The sequence below is a fragment of the Haemaphysalis longicornis genome, unplaced genomic scaffold (assembly GCF_048455015.1).
Source record: "Haemaphysalis longicornis isolate Haplotype H1 unplaced genomic scaffold, Haemaphysalis longicornis Haplotype H1 scaffold_4, whole genome shotgun sequence".
NCBI classification, from domain to species: Eukaryota; Metazoa; Arthropoda; class Arachnida; order Ixodida; family Ixodidae; genus Haemaphysalis; species Haemaphysalis longicornis.
In genome coordinates, this window is record NW_027526361.1 from 109,468,454 (window position 1) to 109,487,048 (window position 18,595).

An 18,595-nucleotide genomic window follows, 5' to 3' on the forward strand; every position below is an offset into this window, starting at 1 on the left:
TCAGGCGAGAGGTTTGCAGGTGTGGCCGACAATCTGCTGTGCCGCCAGAGGCGGGCGTCGAGGAGGCCGAAGGATTCGTAACAATGGCGCCCAGCATAAAACAGGCGAAGGTCACGAAGGGTACAACAGTACAGCTTGAAAGAAACTTTATTGGCAGAATTCACAAAATGTATACGTAATGTACAGAGATGGGTAAACTCGCGCTAAGGCGTTGTGCTGCTGAGCACGAGGACGCGGGTTCGATTACCGGCCGCGGCGGCCGCTTTTCTGGTGGAGGTGAAAAGCAAATAACTCCCGTGTGTTCGAGATTTCGGCGCACGTTAAAGATCCCCAGGTGGTCAAAATCAATCCGGAGCCCTCCACTACGGCGCGCCTCATCGCCTGCGTTGCGTCGGCGCGTTAAACCCTACAATCACTCAATCAATGGGCAAACTCGTGAACCACTGGTTAGGCATAGCCGAAGGTGCAGAGCGCATGTCTGGACGTGTATTGACCCGAACGGTGAGGCTTAAAAAAAGTTCGGCATAGCGGAGCACCTGCGTGAAACAAGAGTCCTACCCCCGACCATGGCAGTCCATGTTCTTAATTGAAAGGTTTGCGCAGATGATGCAAGGAGGATACCTGGGTGATGTCCAGGGGATGTAAGAAGGTCCTGAAGCTTGGATTGGCTCGGCAGCAAACAAGTTGCTCGTTTGATGCCTAGCAAAAGAAAACAAAACAAAAAATCCGAGTGCGAAACGTTGTGGCGCCCCTTGGGCGGCTGCGCGCCCTGTCGGTGCCTTTCAAGATGAGCGCCGATGAAGAGCCGACACGCGATACTGGCGCCGGCTTAGGTAACTTGAGCATCACGAGTCACAGTGCGTGAGATTAGAAAGTTGCCTTCCAACGGCGCTTGGCGCTGACTTCTGAGCCCGTAAGAAAAAAAAAAACGCAATAACTCCGCACCTGGCTTACACGGTAGTAAGATTCACGCAGTAGTTTCAACTTGGTCAGAGGAGGAACTAAGAACAGGTTGTCCGTCTATTACTCCCACGATTTTCCCGTTAAAATGCCGTGTGATCCTGCGATAATCATGTTGAGCTTCGCTGTTACATCATTTGCTAGAGAACGATGTACGGGAGCTTTTTAGGGCATCATATGATACCACGCGCCTCGTACAAAGAAAGCGCGGTACTTGCCGAAAAGAACTGTAAATGCTGCTTGGTGAACTTTCTGCCGGTTTCAGGCGCGTGCACCTTAACATGTAATCGAATACTGACGTGTTTCATAATAACCGATTGGACTGACACGAGTTGCTTCCGGCAGTCGACTCGTTTATTTATTATTTGATTTGTTTATTTATCATAATTTATTGAGGCACAGAGAGCGAACCCACCAGAATAATAAATACAGGCAGCCAACGGACGGTCTGACTGAACGAGAAAAAACGTCACTGCGATACGCACTTGAAAGCACTGACATTCGGCTGCGCGCAACAACTTTCAACACATCACTGATTCGCACGATTCGCAGAAGAGAACACCGCAACAAAACACATCCCAAATAAAATAACGTTCAACGGACTAACTTGAAGCCCGCTACCGTCCGTCCGCATAGAATACACCCCAAAGGAGGCCGGCAGCTCAATCCCCTGTTATTGTTATTATTATTACTTTCTTTGGCATGCACGGTTCCGTTCGCCTTTCCATCGGCGGCTTCCAGTAGCAAGCAGTAGCGGCAGCAGAGCCTCCCGACGCCACCGGCGCCAAGGTGTCGCGTGGACAGCTGGGCGCCTCTCCGCACCGCTCAAGGCCCGCCCGCAGCAGGGCTATCGAAACTTTCACCCCTTCTCCCGCTTGACTCCTCCCGTAGAAAGAAAGAACAAAAAGAAACAGAGAGAGAGAGAGAGAGAGAGAGAGAGAGAGAGAGAGAGAGAGAGAGGAGGACAGCGAGAAACAAGGTGACTCGTAGGATGCATCCACCGCATGGAGGAAAGATCCTCCGGAATGCGCGTCTGTGCGGACTTCCCCCGTGCGCCCTCTTGACGGAACCTCCTCCATCTCTAGGCGCCAGGCTGTCGCCGTGGTCCCGTGACGTGCCGGGCGTTCGGTTGGATGGGGATGTGTGGGGATGGTGGCGAAGTCAAGTACGCCATCGGTTGCGGCTGACGCCGGGCGGCCTGTGTGCGGTGGTGTACGTCAGTGAGACGCCCGTGAGCGGCTATAAATGTGGGATCGCATTCTAACTGCCATCTTCGCGTACGGGCTTCGATGTTGTGCATAGCCGCTGGTGGCTGGTCGTGAGAGGACGTTGACGGTCTTTCTACGGAAGTGTCGCCGACCGGAGAGCATCAGCTGCTGCTTGTGCTGCGTCCGAGATGAGTGAGTTTTCCGACCGCTGTCGCAGGCCTCGGGCCGTGACCAAAGGCGGCTCGGCGCCGATGGACTTGTCGCGGCAGGAATATGTCGACTACGGGAGGGATTATCATTCGCGGGAGGTCTTCGAAAAGAAAGTGGCCCAGCTGCGGTGGCTGGACTCCGTCGACTCCGTGCTCTACGCAGACCGGGGGCTGCGATCGGAAGTGGACCGGCTGCTGCGACTGCCTTTGCTCAGGGGATGGCCGTCGGGACCAGCCTTTCGAGGTACGCGTCTTGTTCATTTGATAGGGGCCCGCTGGACTCATTTGTTGATGTGCTACATCAGTCAGCTGACTGCTTTTTCGCCGCAGCGGCCGCTATGTCCCTTCGCGCGATTTTTTTTCAATGCTGAAGAATTTCTGTATGGGTTTGACAAAATTCATCTTGCCGTCTTTAACACGATCTGTGAAACTTTCGCCGCATGTGAAAGTGGTATTTATGAGGGCCTAATGCCTATGTATTTTCGTAGAAGACTATTTGCTGCGGTTGTATTGAATGTGGATTTATGGGGAATTGAAGATTTTTAATTAAGTGCCATTCGGCCAATAATTAACACGCAATCGTATCAAATATACCGCCCCGGAAAAAATGGATCCCCAGGAAGACTTAAGTACTGAGGCCTCTTCATAGGTTGGGGTTGTGATTTATAGGATCGATTAAAGTTACACAAGACTAAGCGTCCGTGATTTCGGATTTGCGGCAGACCGAAACGTTTTTTTTAATGTAAAACCTTGTTACAGTTGTGCGCACGACAAAATTATTGGCTTTTAATAAGAATAACCTCACGTGGAGACGAGACGGGGCGCGTTGTATCCGCCAGCTTCACAAAAGGCAGTCGAGTTCCTATTATGAGGGGTGAAAATATGCTGCGCCCGTCAGCTTTTCTTGGGCCAGCCAGCTCCAAGGGAAGTATTGCGCCGAAACTTCTCCAAAGCAGCGCCTCGAGAAGTGAGGCAACTGTTAGGTAGTCACTGGTAGTCGCAGGGAGCACTAGGGACTCAAGACGTTCAGCTGTCATACACGACGTGGGGAGCACCCCCCCCCCCCCCCGAACTAACGCTCGGAGTCGCTCGTCACATTTGCCCGGTCTAAGTGGCGGCGCGGTTTTGTGGTTAATGGCCCATTGTGTGACCTTGGGACGCAAGGGCTAGGCGAACTTTGGCCCGAAATGCGGCTTCACCGCAGAGCGCGGTGCGCCGTGATGCACGAGTTGGCACCAGCGTCATTGCAATTTTGTAGCGTCAGGTACACTGGCCGATGTTGAGCAGTTTGGCGTGGACCTTGAAGGGCCGTGCTGCGCAAGCGTGAGGAGCATTGGATTGGATCGGATTTGGATTAAATTAGATTGTATTGGAAATCCAATCCAATCGGAGTGCGGGTGTATTGAGAATTGGGTGCGCACATTCGCCGGTCTGCGCATTCCAGAGGAGTGACGTCATAGCCGCGGCAGACGCACTGGCGCCGGCGCGTGCCCAGCTGTGCGCCTCCGTTGCACAGTAGCCAAGTCTGACGCTGCGCCGGAGCCGCTTAATAGCCGTTTCGCGTGGCTCCTGGAGAGCCGTGCTGCGCAGGAGCGATGAGCAGTGATTGGATTGAATTGGAAATCGTTTTAGCAGCGGTAAGCATGATAACCAGCTAATCCTAGACAACCGGTAAACTTAAGAATAACCAGCTGAACCTTAGCTCACGCTACGTATATCCTGGCATAGCCGAGCTAAGCCGCTGCTGATTTTTTTGCACGTAGTGTAAAAAGCAGAAGTAAAATAGCTTTATCTTTCTGTAGGACTCTCGCCATTTTATCTTATCGCGATTGCGCTTGCCATTCCAAGGGCTACATGCCACCGGGCTGTGTCGAATAGGATAAGATACAGTAAAGCCTGCTTATATCGAACAGCGCGAGGATTGTAAAATAGTTCGATGGAGCAAAAATTCTATATAGAAAGGGAAGCAAAAAAAAAAAAGCTTATATCAGAGCAGTCTTGCCGACGGATTAACGAGCTGTTACCACCCTGCAGTTCACTATTGATACGACACTTTCTCGGAAAGAAAACAACAATTTGTTGGGGCGGAAAAACTGCATGATTGTAGCCTGCTTCTTGGAGCGCAACGCGTTGCTGGTGACTGCTTGCTTCACGGTATCTAAACAGTCGACAAGCGCAAGACCGCCTAAGCCGCGTTTACATGAATGCGACAGAATGCGATAGCAGCGCGTCAGATTTCCTAGCGCATCACGAGTAATGCGATGCGCTAGCGTTTACATGTAGCGCATTACCCCTGGTGCGATGGTAGCGCCATGTATACGGTGTCGCACATCGAAGGTAAAGCAGCGTTTCTGGCGCTTCCAAAGCTTCTGGCACGGCTGGTTCTGTTCTTTTTTTCACGACTCGCATTTTCTGGCGTCTTACACTTGATTTAGACGTTTTTAAATGCGTTTGCAGAGCTTACTTATATTGTCGACGTAATTCCTAATGCGATGCGCTCGCGTTTACATGCACTTCGAAAGTCGACTTACGCGTCTCAATCCACCCCGGTCTGGCGCATTAATGCGTCGAGCTTTCCTAGCGCATTAGCCCCGTTTACATGGATGCGATGCGCTAGAAAATTGATACGATGCGATGCGCCACTTGTCGCATTCATGTAAACGCGGCACTGCAGTATCGCCGTAGCAGGGCCACGGCAGCGACGGCTTCGCTCGTGCTCGGAAGCGGTACGGAGTCCTCGGCGTCTTCGACTGAGCAAGCATGGATACAAGCGAATAACGGCGAACCCAGCGAACCGAGCAAGTGCGCGCAGAGAGTGGCGCGGACTTGAAGTTCGGTGACACCGAAGCTGCACCCGCGCCACCGCTTCGCGCCGATGTACTGCGGGAAAGCCTGCCGCATGCCTGAGGAGAGTGAAAAATCCCGGGCGGGAGAGTTCGATATATCCATTGTGAACAAAATCGCGTTCGATATAGTGTAGCGCCCTATGGTTGGCGCTCTTAGCCGGCGCCTTGGCGCCGGCTATGAAAGACGAGAATAAAGAAACGAGCGGCGCGTGCTTGGTGCGCCAGCACGGCACGGGCAGTTCGATTCCGAAAGCCTGCCACGCTGGTACTTGCTCTCTTGCGCTCCGCTGCGACCCCGCGGTGCCCGACAGTGGTGACTCCGGACTGAGACATGACCGACCCCAGCAACCTCGCGCCCTTGGGCCCTCTTTTGCCTGACGTTTCCTCGCGGCCGCCGGACGTCGCAGTCATACAGCTCCGTCTGCCCACCTTCGTGCGCAAGAACCCACACGTCTGGTTCGCCCAGGTCGAAGCCGTCTTCGATCTGCACCGCGTCACCTCGGAGCCTACTCGGTTTCGCCACTTGCTTTGCGACCTGCCTCCGGAGGTGGCTGATGAAGTGGCAGACGTCATCGGTGTACCTTTGAACGATGCTCCGTACCAGCGGCTCAAGCAGGGTATTCTGGACCGAACCACGGCGAACCACGGACCGAACAACAGGGCCCTGTAGCGCCCTCTGGTTGGCGCTCTTAGCCGGCGCCTTGGCGCCAGCTATGAAAGACGAGAATAAAGAAACGAGCGGCGCGTGCTTGGTGCGCCAGCACGGCACGGGCAGTTCGATTCCGAAAGCCTGCCACGCTGGTACTTGCTCTCTTGCGCTCCGCTGCGACCCCGCGGTGCCCGACAATAGAAAGTTTAAATGCATGTAATTTCTCCGAGAATTATACAACGGTTCGATATAGGCAATAATTCGATATATCCGTGTTCGATATAAGCGGGCTTTACTGTAACAGGTGATGCCCTGGCACAAGCGAGAGGGGAGGTTCTGTTAAGCTAGCAGCTATCTGCAGGTGATCCGCTCCGTAGACGTGTCTTGCCCAACGCCGCCTGTTCCTTGCGAGGGAGGGGCGGGGGGTGACGGGTGGTAGGCGCGCACCCCCCTCCGACCTCGCCCCCCCCCCCCTCCCTGTTCTACATCCGGTAAGCACGCTGTTATCGCTCGAAAAAACAAATTGATAAACACTGGTACGTACGTCATTTCGATAAACACGACACAGTTGCACAGTATTTTTTGTTTAGATGCCTTTTTTGCTTAGACTGCTCGGTGAAATGTGGGAATAACGACCGGGAAAACCGGGAAAAGTCAGGGAATTTTTAGCCACCGGGAAAAGTCAGGAAATTGTCATGGAATTTTTTAATCAAGTAGTACCAGTCAGGGAAAACCACTTTGGGGCCTGCCCACACAGTTTTAGAATAGGGGAAACCAGTCGAGCGCAACGCGAACGCAAACAGAACGCAACACGCTCGCGGGCGACGAAAGCGTGAACCGGATGAAACGTTTTCTGGTTTTTCTGCAAGGGAAAACGCATAGAGTTAATACTACTGGAAAACGCGGCGTGTACGCCCGAAACGTGCTGACGCCGCCGCGGAAACCACCCGCACGGTGCGTGCCGAGCGGTAGGCGGTGGCAACATGGCGGCAGCACCGGCCGCGGAGTAGTGCAGTAGCTCCAACGGCCGCTTCTAACCGCTCTTTAAAATGCTACTCAAGGCACAAACGCACTTGCTTGTGCAGGAAAGGAGGCACCTCAGGCACGAAATCGTCGACGCGGCCGTGAAAATGCCGCGCACGAATCGCGTGCAGAAACACGCCGTGCGGTTCACGCACCTGGCTTAGGTTGCTGGGTGCATTTGCGACTGAGGGACGTCTAGGTGGTGCCCAAATCGCACGCAAAACGGGCCTTTTTATCCAGCGAATTTTAAAAGGCAGCGTTTTTGGGAGGCTAATTTTGAAAGAACTTCCTTATGACATCAGGAGCCGGAATTACATAATCAAAAAGGAACATGGTTTAGCGCGAACCCAGTGAACCGCATGGGGTGTTTTCTGCTCGCGAAAACGCGCAGCGCACGTCACAGGCGCGGTGGCGCTGCCGCGGAACTACCCGCACGCTGCGCGTGGTGCTGCCGGCGGCAGCAACATGGCGGCGGCTTCGACCGCGAAGAGGTGACGGGCATGGAGGAAAGAATGGTGACGGGAGCTCGAGCGACCGCTTCTAAGCGCTCTCTAAAATGCCGCACAAGGCACGCACGAAGTTGCTTGTGAAGTAAAGGAGCTTATAATGTGGGCGAAAACAGTACAATAAAACATCATCCGCGCCGCTACTGAAAGGGCCCGTGCAATACCTGCCGGGGTGGTAAGCCTTAACATGTCTGGCGGAGCCAGCCGGCTGCCTCGAGAGTTTCGAAACTGCCGCCATGAGGCGCGCGGCTCCCCATTGGTGCAAGTCGTCAGTTTCCTCCCACTGCCGCGCGCGAAGCGCGTCATTTTCTGAGCGAGGCAGAAGCTGCCGCGCGCGCGAATCGTCGACGCGGGCGTCAAAAAATCCCACGCGCAACGCGCACGCGCAACGCACCATGCGGTTCACGTTGCATGTCAAGCCAGGACAATCAAGAAAAAAAGCAAAAGGTGCTTGCTGAAGCGCAAGTTGAAGTTTCTATCCCGCAAGATGAAATAAACTCTCTGAAGCCGTAACTGAAGGCACGCAAACCTCAAACTGAACAAACTGAATTTAATCAAAGTGCATTTTGAGAATTAGGGCACTTGCAACAAATGCGTTTTTCTGTATGATAGGATGTCTTTTCTCTACGCTTTTGATATGCTTCATGGACCGTTTCCACAAAATGGCGCGTGTTGTATTGGTCAGGGAATTTCAACTAAAATGGTCATGGAAAACCTGGAAAAGTCAGGGAAATTGAATTAGGCAGTTTGCTAGACACCATACGCTGGATTATGTTTTTCCTTTGTTTTGTGAACATGAACATTTAATTAGTATTTTTAATTTCTTTGGAGTCTGCCCAGGTATAGTTATTAACTATTGTATCCTCTTAGTTTCTTTCATTCTTAACTGCTTCCTCTCCTAGTTTTTTTATTTGTCTATAGACTCGTTGGTGTAAAATGAAGTAAGTCTGCCAGTACAAGAAAGATCATTTCTCTTAGCTCTGGTCTCCTCTTGGTTGTTTCTTATGACTCGAAAGGTGTTATTTTTCATTTGTCTGAAGTCTAGTTAGGTGCAGCTATTTAAAGCATCACCTATTCCAGCTTTTTTTTGGTGGGGGATTTTTCTGTCATTGTGATGCTTCAATTCTGGAGATGCACATTTCTAACTTGTCAAAAAAGTCGTCTGCTCAGTATTGATAGAAAGTTGAGTAAAAGCCATTTGAATTTTTTTGTGTATGCGCGTGTATTTACCAGAAATGAAAAAAAAAAAAATATTGCAAATCAATAACGTTTGACTCTAGAAATGTGCTCTCAGGCAGACTTGCTCTGCTCCAAAACTCGCCTTTCGGCCCTCTAAAACTGCCCTTTTACTGCTACAAAGCTGCTCCATAATCGCACTATTCCTGCTCCCTCAGCTGCTCTAAAAGGCTCGAGCCGGCTTCCACCCCTGTATGATATCCAGTGCATTATAACTAACATGGTATAGAGCTGTGGTGATACCCGCCGCGGTGGCTTAGTGGCTAAGGCGTTGCGCTGCTGAGCACGAGGTCGCGGGTTTTGATTCCCGGCCGCGGCGGCCGCTTTTCTGATGGAGGCGAAAAGCAAAAACGCCCGTGTGTAGAAGACTTCGGAGCACGTGAAAGATCGCCAGGTGGTCACAATTAATCAGGAGCCCTCCACTTCGGCGCGCCTCATCGCCTGCGTTGCGTCGGCTCGTTAATTAAACCCCTACAATCAATCAAAAAGCTGTGGTGATCCCCGAACTCCAACGGCGCACTAGCCGATTGTTTCTTTTAATGGTTAAGCATTTCTACGCGGATTGAACGAGGAAACCTGTCTAAGGCTTGATGTGTCACATTTCCGCCGCATAGAAAAATGCTGCTAATAAATGTCTTAATATTTTGGCATTAGACCGCTGATATTGCCGCTAGAAAACGTAATGCATTTGTGTACACTGTATTGTAATGAAGCCGGTTTCAAATGCGCTCGATGTGCAGTCATAGGCTGGTGAAATGCGAAAATATGAACGAGTGCACAACTAGGGCAATTCCTTATCATGCAACCCAAATTGCCGCATCACTACACAACAGCAGCAATGCTTGCAAACGTGGCTTTACAAATATACCACAACTGCGTCATTATGTGATCTCTACGAACGAAATTCTTCGATTTTGCGTGTTCGCTTTTCATATGCCAATGACTTACAGCGCTCCCCAGGAATACATGCGATTTTGTGGAGGAAGGTATTAGTAGATGTATGGGCCAGTATACAGTCAAATCGTGTCAATACAAACCCCACAATAGCAAATTTCTCGAACATACGAATATTTTAAGAATCCCCTACAGGTTGCCAATATTTTCAATGTAAAAATAGTTCAGAATTACCAATTTAAATATGGCGCATCTTTCAGAATAACGCACATAATTTATTTTCGCCGTTGGAACATCAGTATTAGGAATTTGGCGCTGCAACTCTCGCGTTGAATAGAACCGCCGTCTATCTGTGTATTCCCCGAGTGAATTAGCTATCATCGTCACAATGTCGCGTGCCAATAGCTAGCGCCACCACAAAACTGTGGTTGAATGTGCAGTAAGTAGCCTAGCAGGCATAGCTGCGTTTGCCTCTATTATCTCCCGTTGTGTTGGGTGCTGGTGTCCGGTCGGTTGTTTTAGATGCGACGGCACCTCTTCACTCGCCTTGTCCCTCAATACGGCGTTGTTGTTGTTGTCCGTCCACACCCCCCTCTCCCATTCTCCTCGCCGCGCGAGCTGCGCTCTCCGCCGCTCACCCCCCCCCCCCTCCTCTCCGATAGCGAACACTCTCTCGCGAGGGTCATTGGATTGGATTCGATTGGGTTGGCTTGGCTTGGATTTGGATTGGATTAAAGTGGATTGTGTTGGATTGGGTTGCGTCATAGCCGCGCCACCTTGCGTCATAGCCGCGGTCGTTCCAGCACCGGCCAAAGAAATAAAGAATACATCATACGCGCTCCTCACACGTTTCACGCAATTAGAGAATCAACCCAACGGCAACAGCAAGTGAACCCCCAAGATGCGTCGCATCTCCACAGGGTTCCCCTCGCGGGAAGGTGGGGTAATTTTTTTTCTTCTGCATTGGATTGCGCCATTATCGTATTATCGCGCAACGGTAACGAACCCATTACCGCGCAACGAACCTAGCATTTCATTTGGGTTCGTTGCACGGGCGTTGGCTTTGGACTCTGGCAGTTTGGATTCTGGGCTTTGATTTGACTCGGTATGCAGGGAGAAATCATTTAAAAAAGGGGCTTTGATTTTTACTATTCCTCTATGTTTCTTCGAAAGCGTGGGGCCGAGGGCATAGATTAAAGGGATGCTATATTCATAAAATGCGGCGGTTGACCTGGACGTTTCGTGCTCTGTGTTTACTTACCAGCCTGCCCATACGCGTGCCTGCTAGCTTCCGTGTTGACATTCGAATATCGCTAACGCAAACAGGGCTGCCAAGTGCATTTGAAAAGGCCAGTCCTCCAAAATAACACCGCGTTTTTTAGTCTGGCAGATTTTTATGCGGAGTGCTCGGTCGGCTGCAGGAGTGACCAGGGGGGTTATATCGACGCCGCCTTGTTTTTATAGTCATTGGCTGATTAAGCCTCGGCCGCTTGTGGGACAGCATGCGGTAGAGCTCTGCGTGCTTGTCAAGTTTTATAGTGACGGCGTGAATGCTTCCATCGTTTGGAGACCTAAACAAGTGACCAGTGCGCATGCATTTTCGGCGTCCCACATGTACACGTGTGACTCTGAAACCTGTGGGTTGACGCGTATAGTGAATGGATCGCTGAAAGCGTAACGGTGTGGACGGGATGGGGATGAGCGGCTTCTTCAGTAGTAAGGCCTCATGGGCAGAAGTGCAGCTTGCTGGGCCAGTTAGTACATATTTACGGATGGGAAACCAGCGAATAAAGGACGCAACAGAGAGAGAGAGAGAGAGAGAGAGAGAGAGAGAGAGAGAGAGAGAGAGAGAGAGAGAGAGAGAGAGAGAGAGAGAGAGAGAGAGAGACGTTTAGACGATACAACACAACGCTGGACTAGCAACTGAGTTGCTAGTTGCTAGTCCAGCGTTGTGATGTCGCGTCTCTCCTTCTATGTTGCGTCCTTTTTTTTTTCGCTGGTTTCCCATCCCTCAATATCCTCGTGGGCAGTTCACCGAGCGCTTGTGCATGGACGGGTCACTTAGTATTGCCTGCTTCGTTACCTCATTTGTCAGGTTCTTTACGTGTGAGGCAGGCAAATCGTCGGTGCGAGTTTGTAGGTGTCACCAAAATATTACGCTATACGCTTGTCAGCAAGCATTGGAATTACACGCGGAACCTCGAAGGAGCACTATGAGGGATATTATGCTTCAAGAGGGAGCACAACGTGAACGTACGTTAGTTTCGATTTCTACCTTGACACTAACTTGGCGCGATTGTGCTGCGTCTGTCGGAGGCAACGGTTCTGGGACTCCCCGAGGCCTACGCTGAAACATCAACGCTTCAATTGTCGGCAAATGTTTCCCTTTTCATTGGACACCCACAGCAAGCTTCGAGGAAACGGACGACAATAGAGACCGGGTGACAATTCGAGCATTTTTGTGGACTCGTGTGTAAGCAGCGAAGTGATTCTCAATAATCGCACACAGTTTCGCATCTTGTTCATGTTCACAATTGTGTACAGTGTTGTTTATATTCGTCTGTTCTGTGGCATCTTCTTATATGTCCATAGTTGTGTGCAGGGTTGTTTATTCTTGTTCCGGTACATAAATACCCATTGCTTACGTAGCCAGTCGTGCACCCTTGATTATAACTGTACTGGTGTGTTATTGAAGTCGGGGTTTTGTGTCATTCTATACGCTGCTGCCAACCACCAGCGAGAGCTGAGCATCGAAGACCGACTCCTCATCATTAGCAATCGGGGCAGCGTTCGTTTACATGGGATTAATTTGAAGTTTTGGCACGGGCAGCAAGGCGTGTTGGCTACAGGGCGGTGCTTTAACATCGAACCAAGATTTGTAGGCGGAGTGGCCCAGCTCTCACAGGCACAGAGTACACGAGGGAGAGCGCGCTAAGGCTGATGTGTACAGTTTGGCAACAAAGCGGCATGAGGATGGTACGGATGTGTGAGCTCAGTGTTCGGGCTAGCGCCACATACCTGACGACGTGAGCAGGAATTTTATAAAAATAGCGTTTTGCGTCCCCGCTACGTCTTATCCGTGCGTTGCCCACCGCTAGAGATTGGCCTCACCGTTTTCTTAAGTGTGACTCGCCCGTTAACATTCCCAAGAGACTTGCAACTTCATGACCGACAGGCTTAAAAAACCACCGTGCTCCATTAAAAATATTTACAAATACATGTCAATGCTCACAACGGCCTAGTTTGCTTATTTAAGGGATATATCACTTCTAGACTGAAATAAAACTCTTTCGTGCTTGACAGCTAGCGCCATCTAGCGAACACTGGATAAGCCAGAATGCGTTTATTGTTTATTTTTTATCTCGGTAAAGAAGTATATTCCTAAAATAAGCAATCTAGGCTGTTAGGAACATTCCCATGAATTCACAAATCCTTTCGTAGCGGTGCGCGATGTTTGTTTAAGCCCGTGGGTCACCACTCATGGATTAGTACAGTCCATAGGGATGTGATCAGGTGAGTTCCCCTTAAAGGGGCCATGAAGACAAAAGGCAAGTCCGTTTCAATAAAAAGGCTCGTCTGACCCGATAACAACAACACAAATGTTATCGCCAACATCAGACAAATAATCGAGATATTAAAGAAGACACCTTAAACAGTGCCTACGCTCTGGTACTTTCCCGCAATTTTTATGACGTCACAGAATCTTGTTTGCGCGATTGGCGGCTGCCGAACTAAGCCGGCGACAAAACAACATGACTGGGAGATTGTAATGGGGCCTCAGTTCCGTTATCACATCGCGTGAATGCTAACGGACAGTTAACACGCTGATAAAAAAATGTTTTTTGTGTCGGTCCATAACACGTCACTTCTGGCCATATGATGTCCCTATGGCGCGAAATTTCAAAGTTCACTATTTCTTGAGCTTCTGGGTAAAAGGAAAAACGTCTTTCGTAGCTGGAATGAGTTACCAAAGTCCAATTACTTTAAATAGAAAAACGTTGTATGTTGTCTCCAAGGCCCCTTTAATTCATCTGTTGGGTAGCCAGCCGGACTCTTCTCTGGTTAACCTCCCAGAGAAGAGTCTGTAAGACAAGACTCCGCATGGACTCCCTGGACCTCTGCTTTTCCTGCACTGTCTTGTTCATTCATCCACAAGCTAGCCAAGGAAGCGGGAAAGTATATAGGCATTGAAAGCCTGTCAAGCATTCTACTCAGGCGCCATGTCTGTCGGCTCTCCTCCTGCATGAGCGAAATTCAGGGAACGAAATTCTGAAGAGGTTCTAATGCTGATTGTCACATTGGAAGTTGTCAACATAAAGTGCCTTTTCTGACCACTCCACGTGCCTTTTCTGACCACTTCACAAGCCTGCGTGCTTGGAGTCTTGGTATGGATTTTACAATATGTTCCCTCTTGAAACGTTGCACTGCTGATTATAGTGTGCTGCATTCCTACTATTTCTTTTTCCGCATGCGCTAGAAGTGAGCGTTGTACTTGAGCTGTAAATGTGACACGATTTAATGCTGTTAAGACTTCTTGGTTGTGAATTCGCAGGATCAACGCCTTCCTGTGGTATGAACAAAGAGAGGGCAACCAGTGCCCCACTACAGTGGAACGGGCTTGTATCGCCACAAGCGGGGAAGACCTGGCAATTTTTCGGTGGCAACGAGGAGAGAACGACCAGCGCCCGACTACACCAGAACCGGTTTGTATCACCGCAAGAGGGGAAGACCTGGCAATTTCTTGGTCGAAGCGAGGAGGGAGCGACCAGCGCACCACAATACCGGAACTGGCTTGCATCGCCCGTAGCGGGAAAGACCTGGACCGCTGAGGAGGCGCAGTGCCGACATTTTGGGATGTCGGAGGCTCGGGTGAGTGCAGGAACGTCAGCCCCAGCGGGGACACCCCTCCGGCAACGCCAGCAGTTGCGGTCACCTCCTGAGAAGGCAACAGCACGAGCGGCCACACAGCAGCAGCCCCTTGGGCGACGTCCTTCCAAGCCGGCTTTCGAAGGCTGCACATTCTGTCGGACGAATGGAGAACGGCGCAACTTCTACATGAGCCACACGCTCCGTGATCGAGACGATGGCGGTGCCTCCGGGTAGGTGCTTGAGCTCTCCTGTGTATGTCCTCACTCTGAAATAGCAGAGCACAAGTACTCCGGATTACATTTGTGGATTACAAAATGGCGTCTAAAACATGCGGATGCACGGCAGCAGGCGGCTGCTACTCTTTCCATAGCGAGGAGTGATAAATATGTCCGGGAAAGTCATCATCATGTGCAATAGTCTTCGCCGGACGCATAATTGTAAATTTTCGGATGTCTGCCTTGAGGCATCCGAGCTCGCCGGAATGGGCGAACTAGGAGCGAAGTTATTTTGAGGGAAAAAAATACAGGGGATCTACCGCGTGACATCGGCTGGGCGTTTTAAGCAAGAACTGTTGCGTATTTTTTATGCGGTAATGTTTTTCCATAAAAGGAGAAATAATTCTTCGGTACCTGTTTACGGTGCTGTTTTATTATTTAGTTGTAGCCATAGTGTACACAAGAAGAGAAAAGTAGGTTTGCAAGAGCCGCATGTTGCCTTGGGGAACATCAGTGTCGCTTTGCATGCATCTTTTCGCCCATTAAGAGTAGTGAAATGTCTTCCGCCATCGCACCAAGAGACGTCCTTGTTTCCTTTCCAAACCCATGGGTAGATTACCATAATGAAATAAATACCTGCAAACTTATGCCCTCTGTCGTTAGACATCGCGTGAGCATTGTGGAAATCATGAAACTACGTGTGCGCCATTAGCATGTGACTGCTTTCGAATGGTACCGTGTCGTCTGCATCGACAGTTATGGCTGCCTCCACGGTCACGAGTTTTTGTTCAAGGGGAGCTTACACTGTTTCTTCTTTATCTGCCGACATGCAGGCAATCGGGCCGTGTGACGTGCCCGGTGCTGAGGAATTATCGATGCCCGCTGTGCGGCTACCCCGGTGGAGACTACGCCCACACGCTTCGCTACTGCCCACTGAGCGAGTTCGGAGGAGGCGCCAACGCGAGCGCGGCGGCCGTGTACAAGACACCGCTCATGTCCAACGGACAACCACGCAGATGTCACTAGTGCTGGGGACGTGGGCTCTTTGTCTCCAGACCGCGACATCAAGTACTGGACACGGCTAAGTCACTGCCATCGCCGAAGAGGGGCTTTTGTCGTTCTTTGGTTAAGCCGCCCCCTCTAGTCATTGGAACAGAATGGAATTGTGTTATTTTGGCGTCGTGGAAAACAGCAAAGAATCTCAATAAATCAAACTTGTGTGTCTTTTGAACGAAGCAAAGTTGTATGTTGTCAATATATGGTAACTTCAAATATTCGATGGCGAAGTCATCATTTCTCCGTCTCAAACAAGGATAGAAGGTGGCTATATTTTTGTACTTCTGGTGTGTTGTGGCACCGCGGTGCCCTGGGTATCACTGGTTTTGCGGTCGTTTGGGATGTGTTCCTCGAGACTTCTGTTGCTTTCATAAATCCGTGGGCGAGCAAGGTGAGACGATGTAACAGGAAAACCGGTTTGAACGAAAGAACGCTAAAATTCCGTGATACCTCGAGAACAAAGTCACGTATGCATTCAGAATGTAGCCTGAAAACTACTGCAATAGACCAAAGGGAACACCGTCGCTTTAAAACAAATTAGTGTCAGTCGCTCAACCAATAACAGTGGTGGAAACGTATTGTCGCGTGGCGGCACAAAAAAATAACAGAAACTATGGGTGGTGATATGATGTTTACGGAGAGATTCAGTGTGCGTAAAAGCGGCGATTGCAGTACGAGGAATGTGGTGGTGGCAGGCGTGCCAGAAGATATGTCTCATGCCCACTCAGGGGGATTGGCCAGGAAAGGGGCGCTCACCGAGAGAAACTGTGTCTGTGCCATCCACTGCTTCGTCGTCGTTTGTGGATACAGCTGTCCACTTCTTTTGCTTGTTACATTGCCCCTAGTCGAAGGTGACCGTCCGGATCGAGGTCACAATAAATAGACTGGTGCGGCGAGGTGGAGAAGACCTGAAAATACACAGGGAAGTCCTTGCCACACCGGCAAACGGATTAAAGTTGGGTAAACACGGGCCACGGAATAGCGACTCCAGCAGTCGCAACGAGGGACGTCTAAAGCCCTTAGAGATGCGCCGGAAAACTGGGCCGGGGAACGGCATCGTCGTATAATAAAGTCGCGGATGGTTACGTCGGCGAGCCGCGGTGGGTCATAGGCTGGGGAATGGGCGCGTCCATGGCTTACCAGTGCTGGGGCGGTGCGACACGTTCTTGGGACGATCGCTTCAGGAGCTGAGACGGGGTGAAGCTGTAAAGCCTGGATGGGAATGAATCCGCAACCTTTATTACAGCGTTAATTAGTATGTAGTCAGAATCTACTGAACGGGTGTGCGACGGTCAAGGACTGACAGACATGCGGGGAAAAATACACGGGAAAAAGTTGCAGATGACATCTACATTTTGTTCTTAAGATGTACGACGCCATAGCGTCACTTTGAAGCCAAGGGAGCGTTTTGGAACACAGTTGCTGCATTTACGATCGATTCTTCACAAGCACTGAATGTCAGCGAATGAGAAAGACTAGCCGCAAGGGTTTTTAAGTGCCCTGGCCGAGGAGACAGAGGCCATCTCCGCTTCTCCGGCTGTGTGAGGAAGACAGTGTTTCAAGGTGTTTATTCTCTAATCTCTTTGTCGGACTTGAACGTTTGTGCTCGTTTGCTGAGAGGGAGAGAGCGCGATCATGAAGATCGGGGTTGGGGAACAAATGGTGTTCAGGAATAAGGGGGCAAAAACTTGGCAGGCAGCTCAATGCTGGAACCTGAAGTCTAGGGCCCCAGATGCAGCAGTTCCTTACCTACAATAGCTGCCTCGTACTTTCGGACATCCCGGAATCGGGGTGTACTGTGCCTTCGTGATATTGGAACTTTTCGCGAGTGAACTTATCCTGCCATATCGCCTGCCCTTGTGTAGATTTGGATCCATGTTTTTCGTAGGGGAGAACTGTTATGCGGAGTCGCTGGATCGTGACATGTCCATCATGGCGTCCAGGTGTTTCTTTTCCGGTGGGGAAGGGTGCCTGTCTTCCATAGGATAGCCCGTCTCGGTTTTGTTTTCCCAGCAGCTCCAGTGGTCCTAGGAGAGTGTTTTCTCCGATTTCTTCAAAGTCTTTATAAAGACCCAATTTGAGGCCTTTCCATCAGCATCATCAACAGCCAATCTAGGTACACCGCGAACGGAGGCCCCACCCATTGACCTTCACGCGCTCCTGTCCTGCGCTGCCAAAGTACCGTAATTACTCGCCTAATGATCGCACTTTTTTTGCCAAAAATATGATGCAAAGTTAAGGGTGCGATCATTGCGGGAGGTAAATTTTTCGAGAAAAAGTTTCAGCTCAGAAAACGCCAGTTGCAGGTCAATGTTTACGATAAGTCTCATGAACGTGATAAACATAAGTAAAAACATAATAACTCCACTGACCACCGAATGACCACCGAGTGATGCAAAATGCCGTGTTTTCATTACAGAACGCGGCGGAATTACGGAACGCGCCGGACGATTTTGCTGTGAGGCGAGAACAGGCCGACCAATAAGTGGCTGCTGCTGTCACAGTGTGGGACCTCAAGACACGGCTGCCGAGTCAGCAAGCCGAGCGCGTTTTTTTTTTTTATGGCTTGTGAGTACATTATGTGCATTAAAGTGAGAGTTTCTTCCGCGCCAATAATGAACTCACGCTTGCCGATATCGCTAATATCAAGTCCGCGGCAATAACGTAGCCATGTCCGCTTTGAAAGAGGATGAAACCAGTGGCGGTCCCAAGGGGGGGGCGAAGGGGGCGATCGCCCCCCCCAAAGAGGTCCTCAGCTTCTTATTTTTTTATTTTTTCTAACCATTACACTTGCGCGAGGTTACATCCCACTTGCGCGAGGTCGCAAACGTGTTGCGACCGTCAGAAATGAGGACTCGAGCCAGCCGTTACACCACCCAAGGGGCGCCAAAAACCACTGTGTCGCTAAGTGATTTGTGCACAAG

At 50.5% G+C, this 18,595-nt stretch overlaps 1 protein-coding gene across 1 annotated transcript; it reads left to right on the forward strand.

Annotated features, from left to right (window-relative positions):
• Positions 1–2,133: 2,133 nt before the first annotated feature.
• LOC144180487 (uncharacterized) lies at positions 2,134–15,801 on the forward strand. The gene is made up of 3 exons (XM_077708826.1): positions 2,134–2,621; positions 14,084–14,630; positions 15,449–15,801. Exons 1-3 carry the CDS (start codon positions 2,357–2,359, stop codon positions 15,639–15,641), a joined length of 1,005 nt encoding a protein of 334 aa, XP_077564952.1. The 5' UTR covers positions 2,134–2,356; the 3' UTR covers positions 15,642–15,801.
• The last annotated feature ends 2,794 nt before the right edge of the window (positions 15,802–18,595 follow it).

Coding starts and splice junctions, on each gene's coding strand:
- LOC144180487 (XM_077708826.1), top strand. CDS start 2,357: ATGAGTGAGTTTTCCGACCGCTGTCGCAGGCCTCGGGCCGTGACCAAA. Junction 2,622..14,083: donor GTCGGGACCAGCCTTTCGAG/GTACGCGTCTTG, acceptor GTGAATTCGCAG/GATCAACGCCTTCCTGTGGT. Junction 14,631..15,448: donor GACGATGGCGGTGCCTCCGG/GTAGGTGCTTGA, acceptor GCCGACATGCAG/GCAATCGGGCCGTGTGACGT.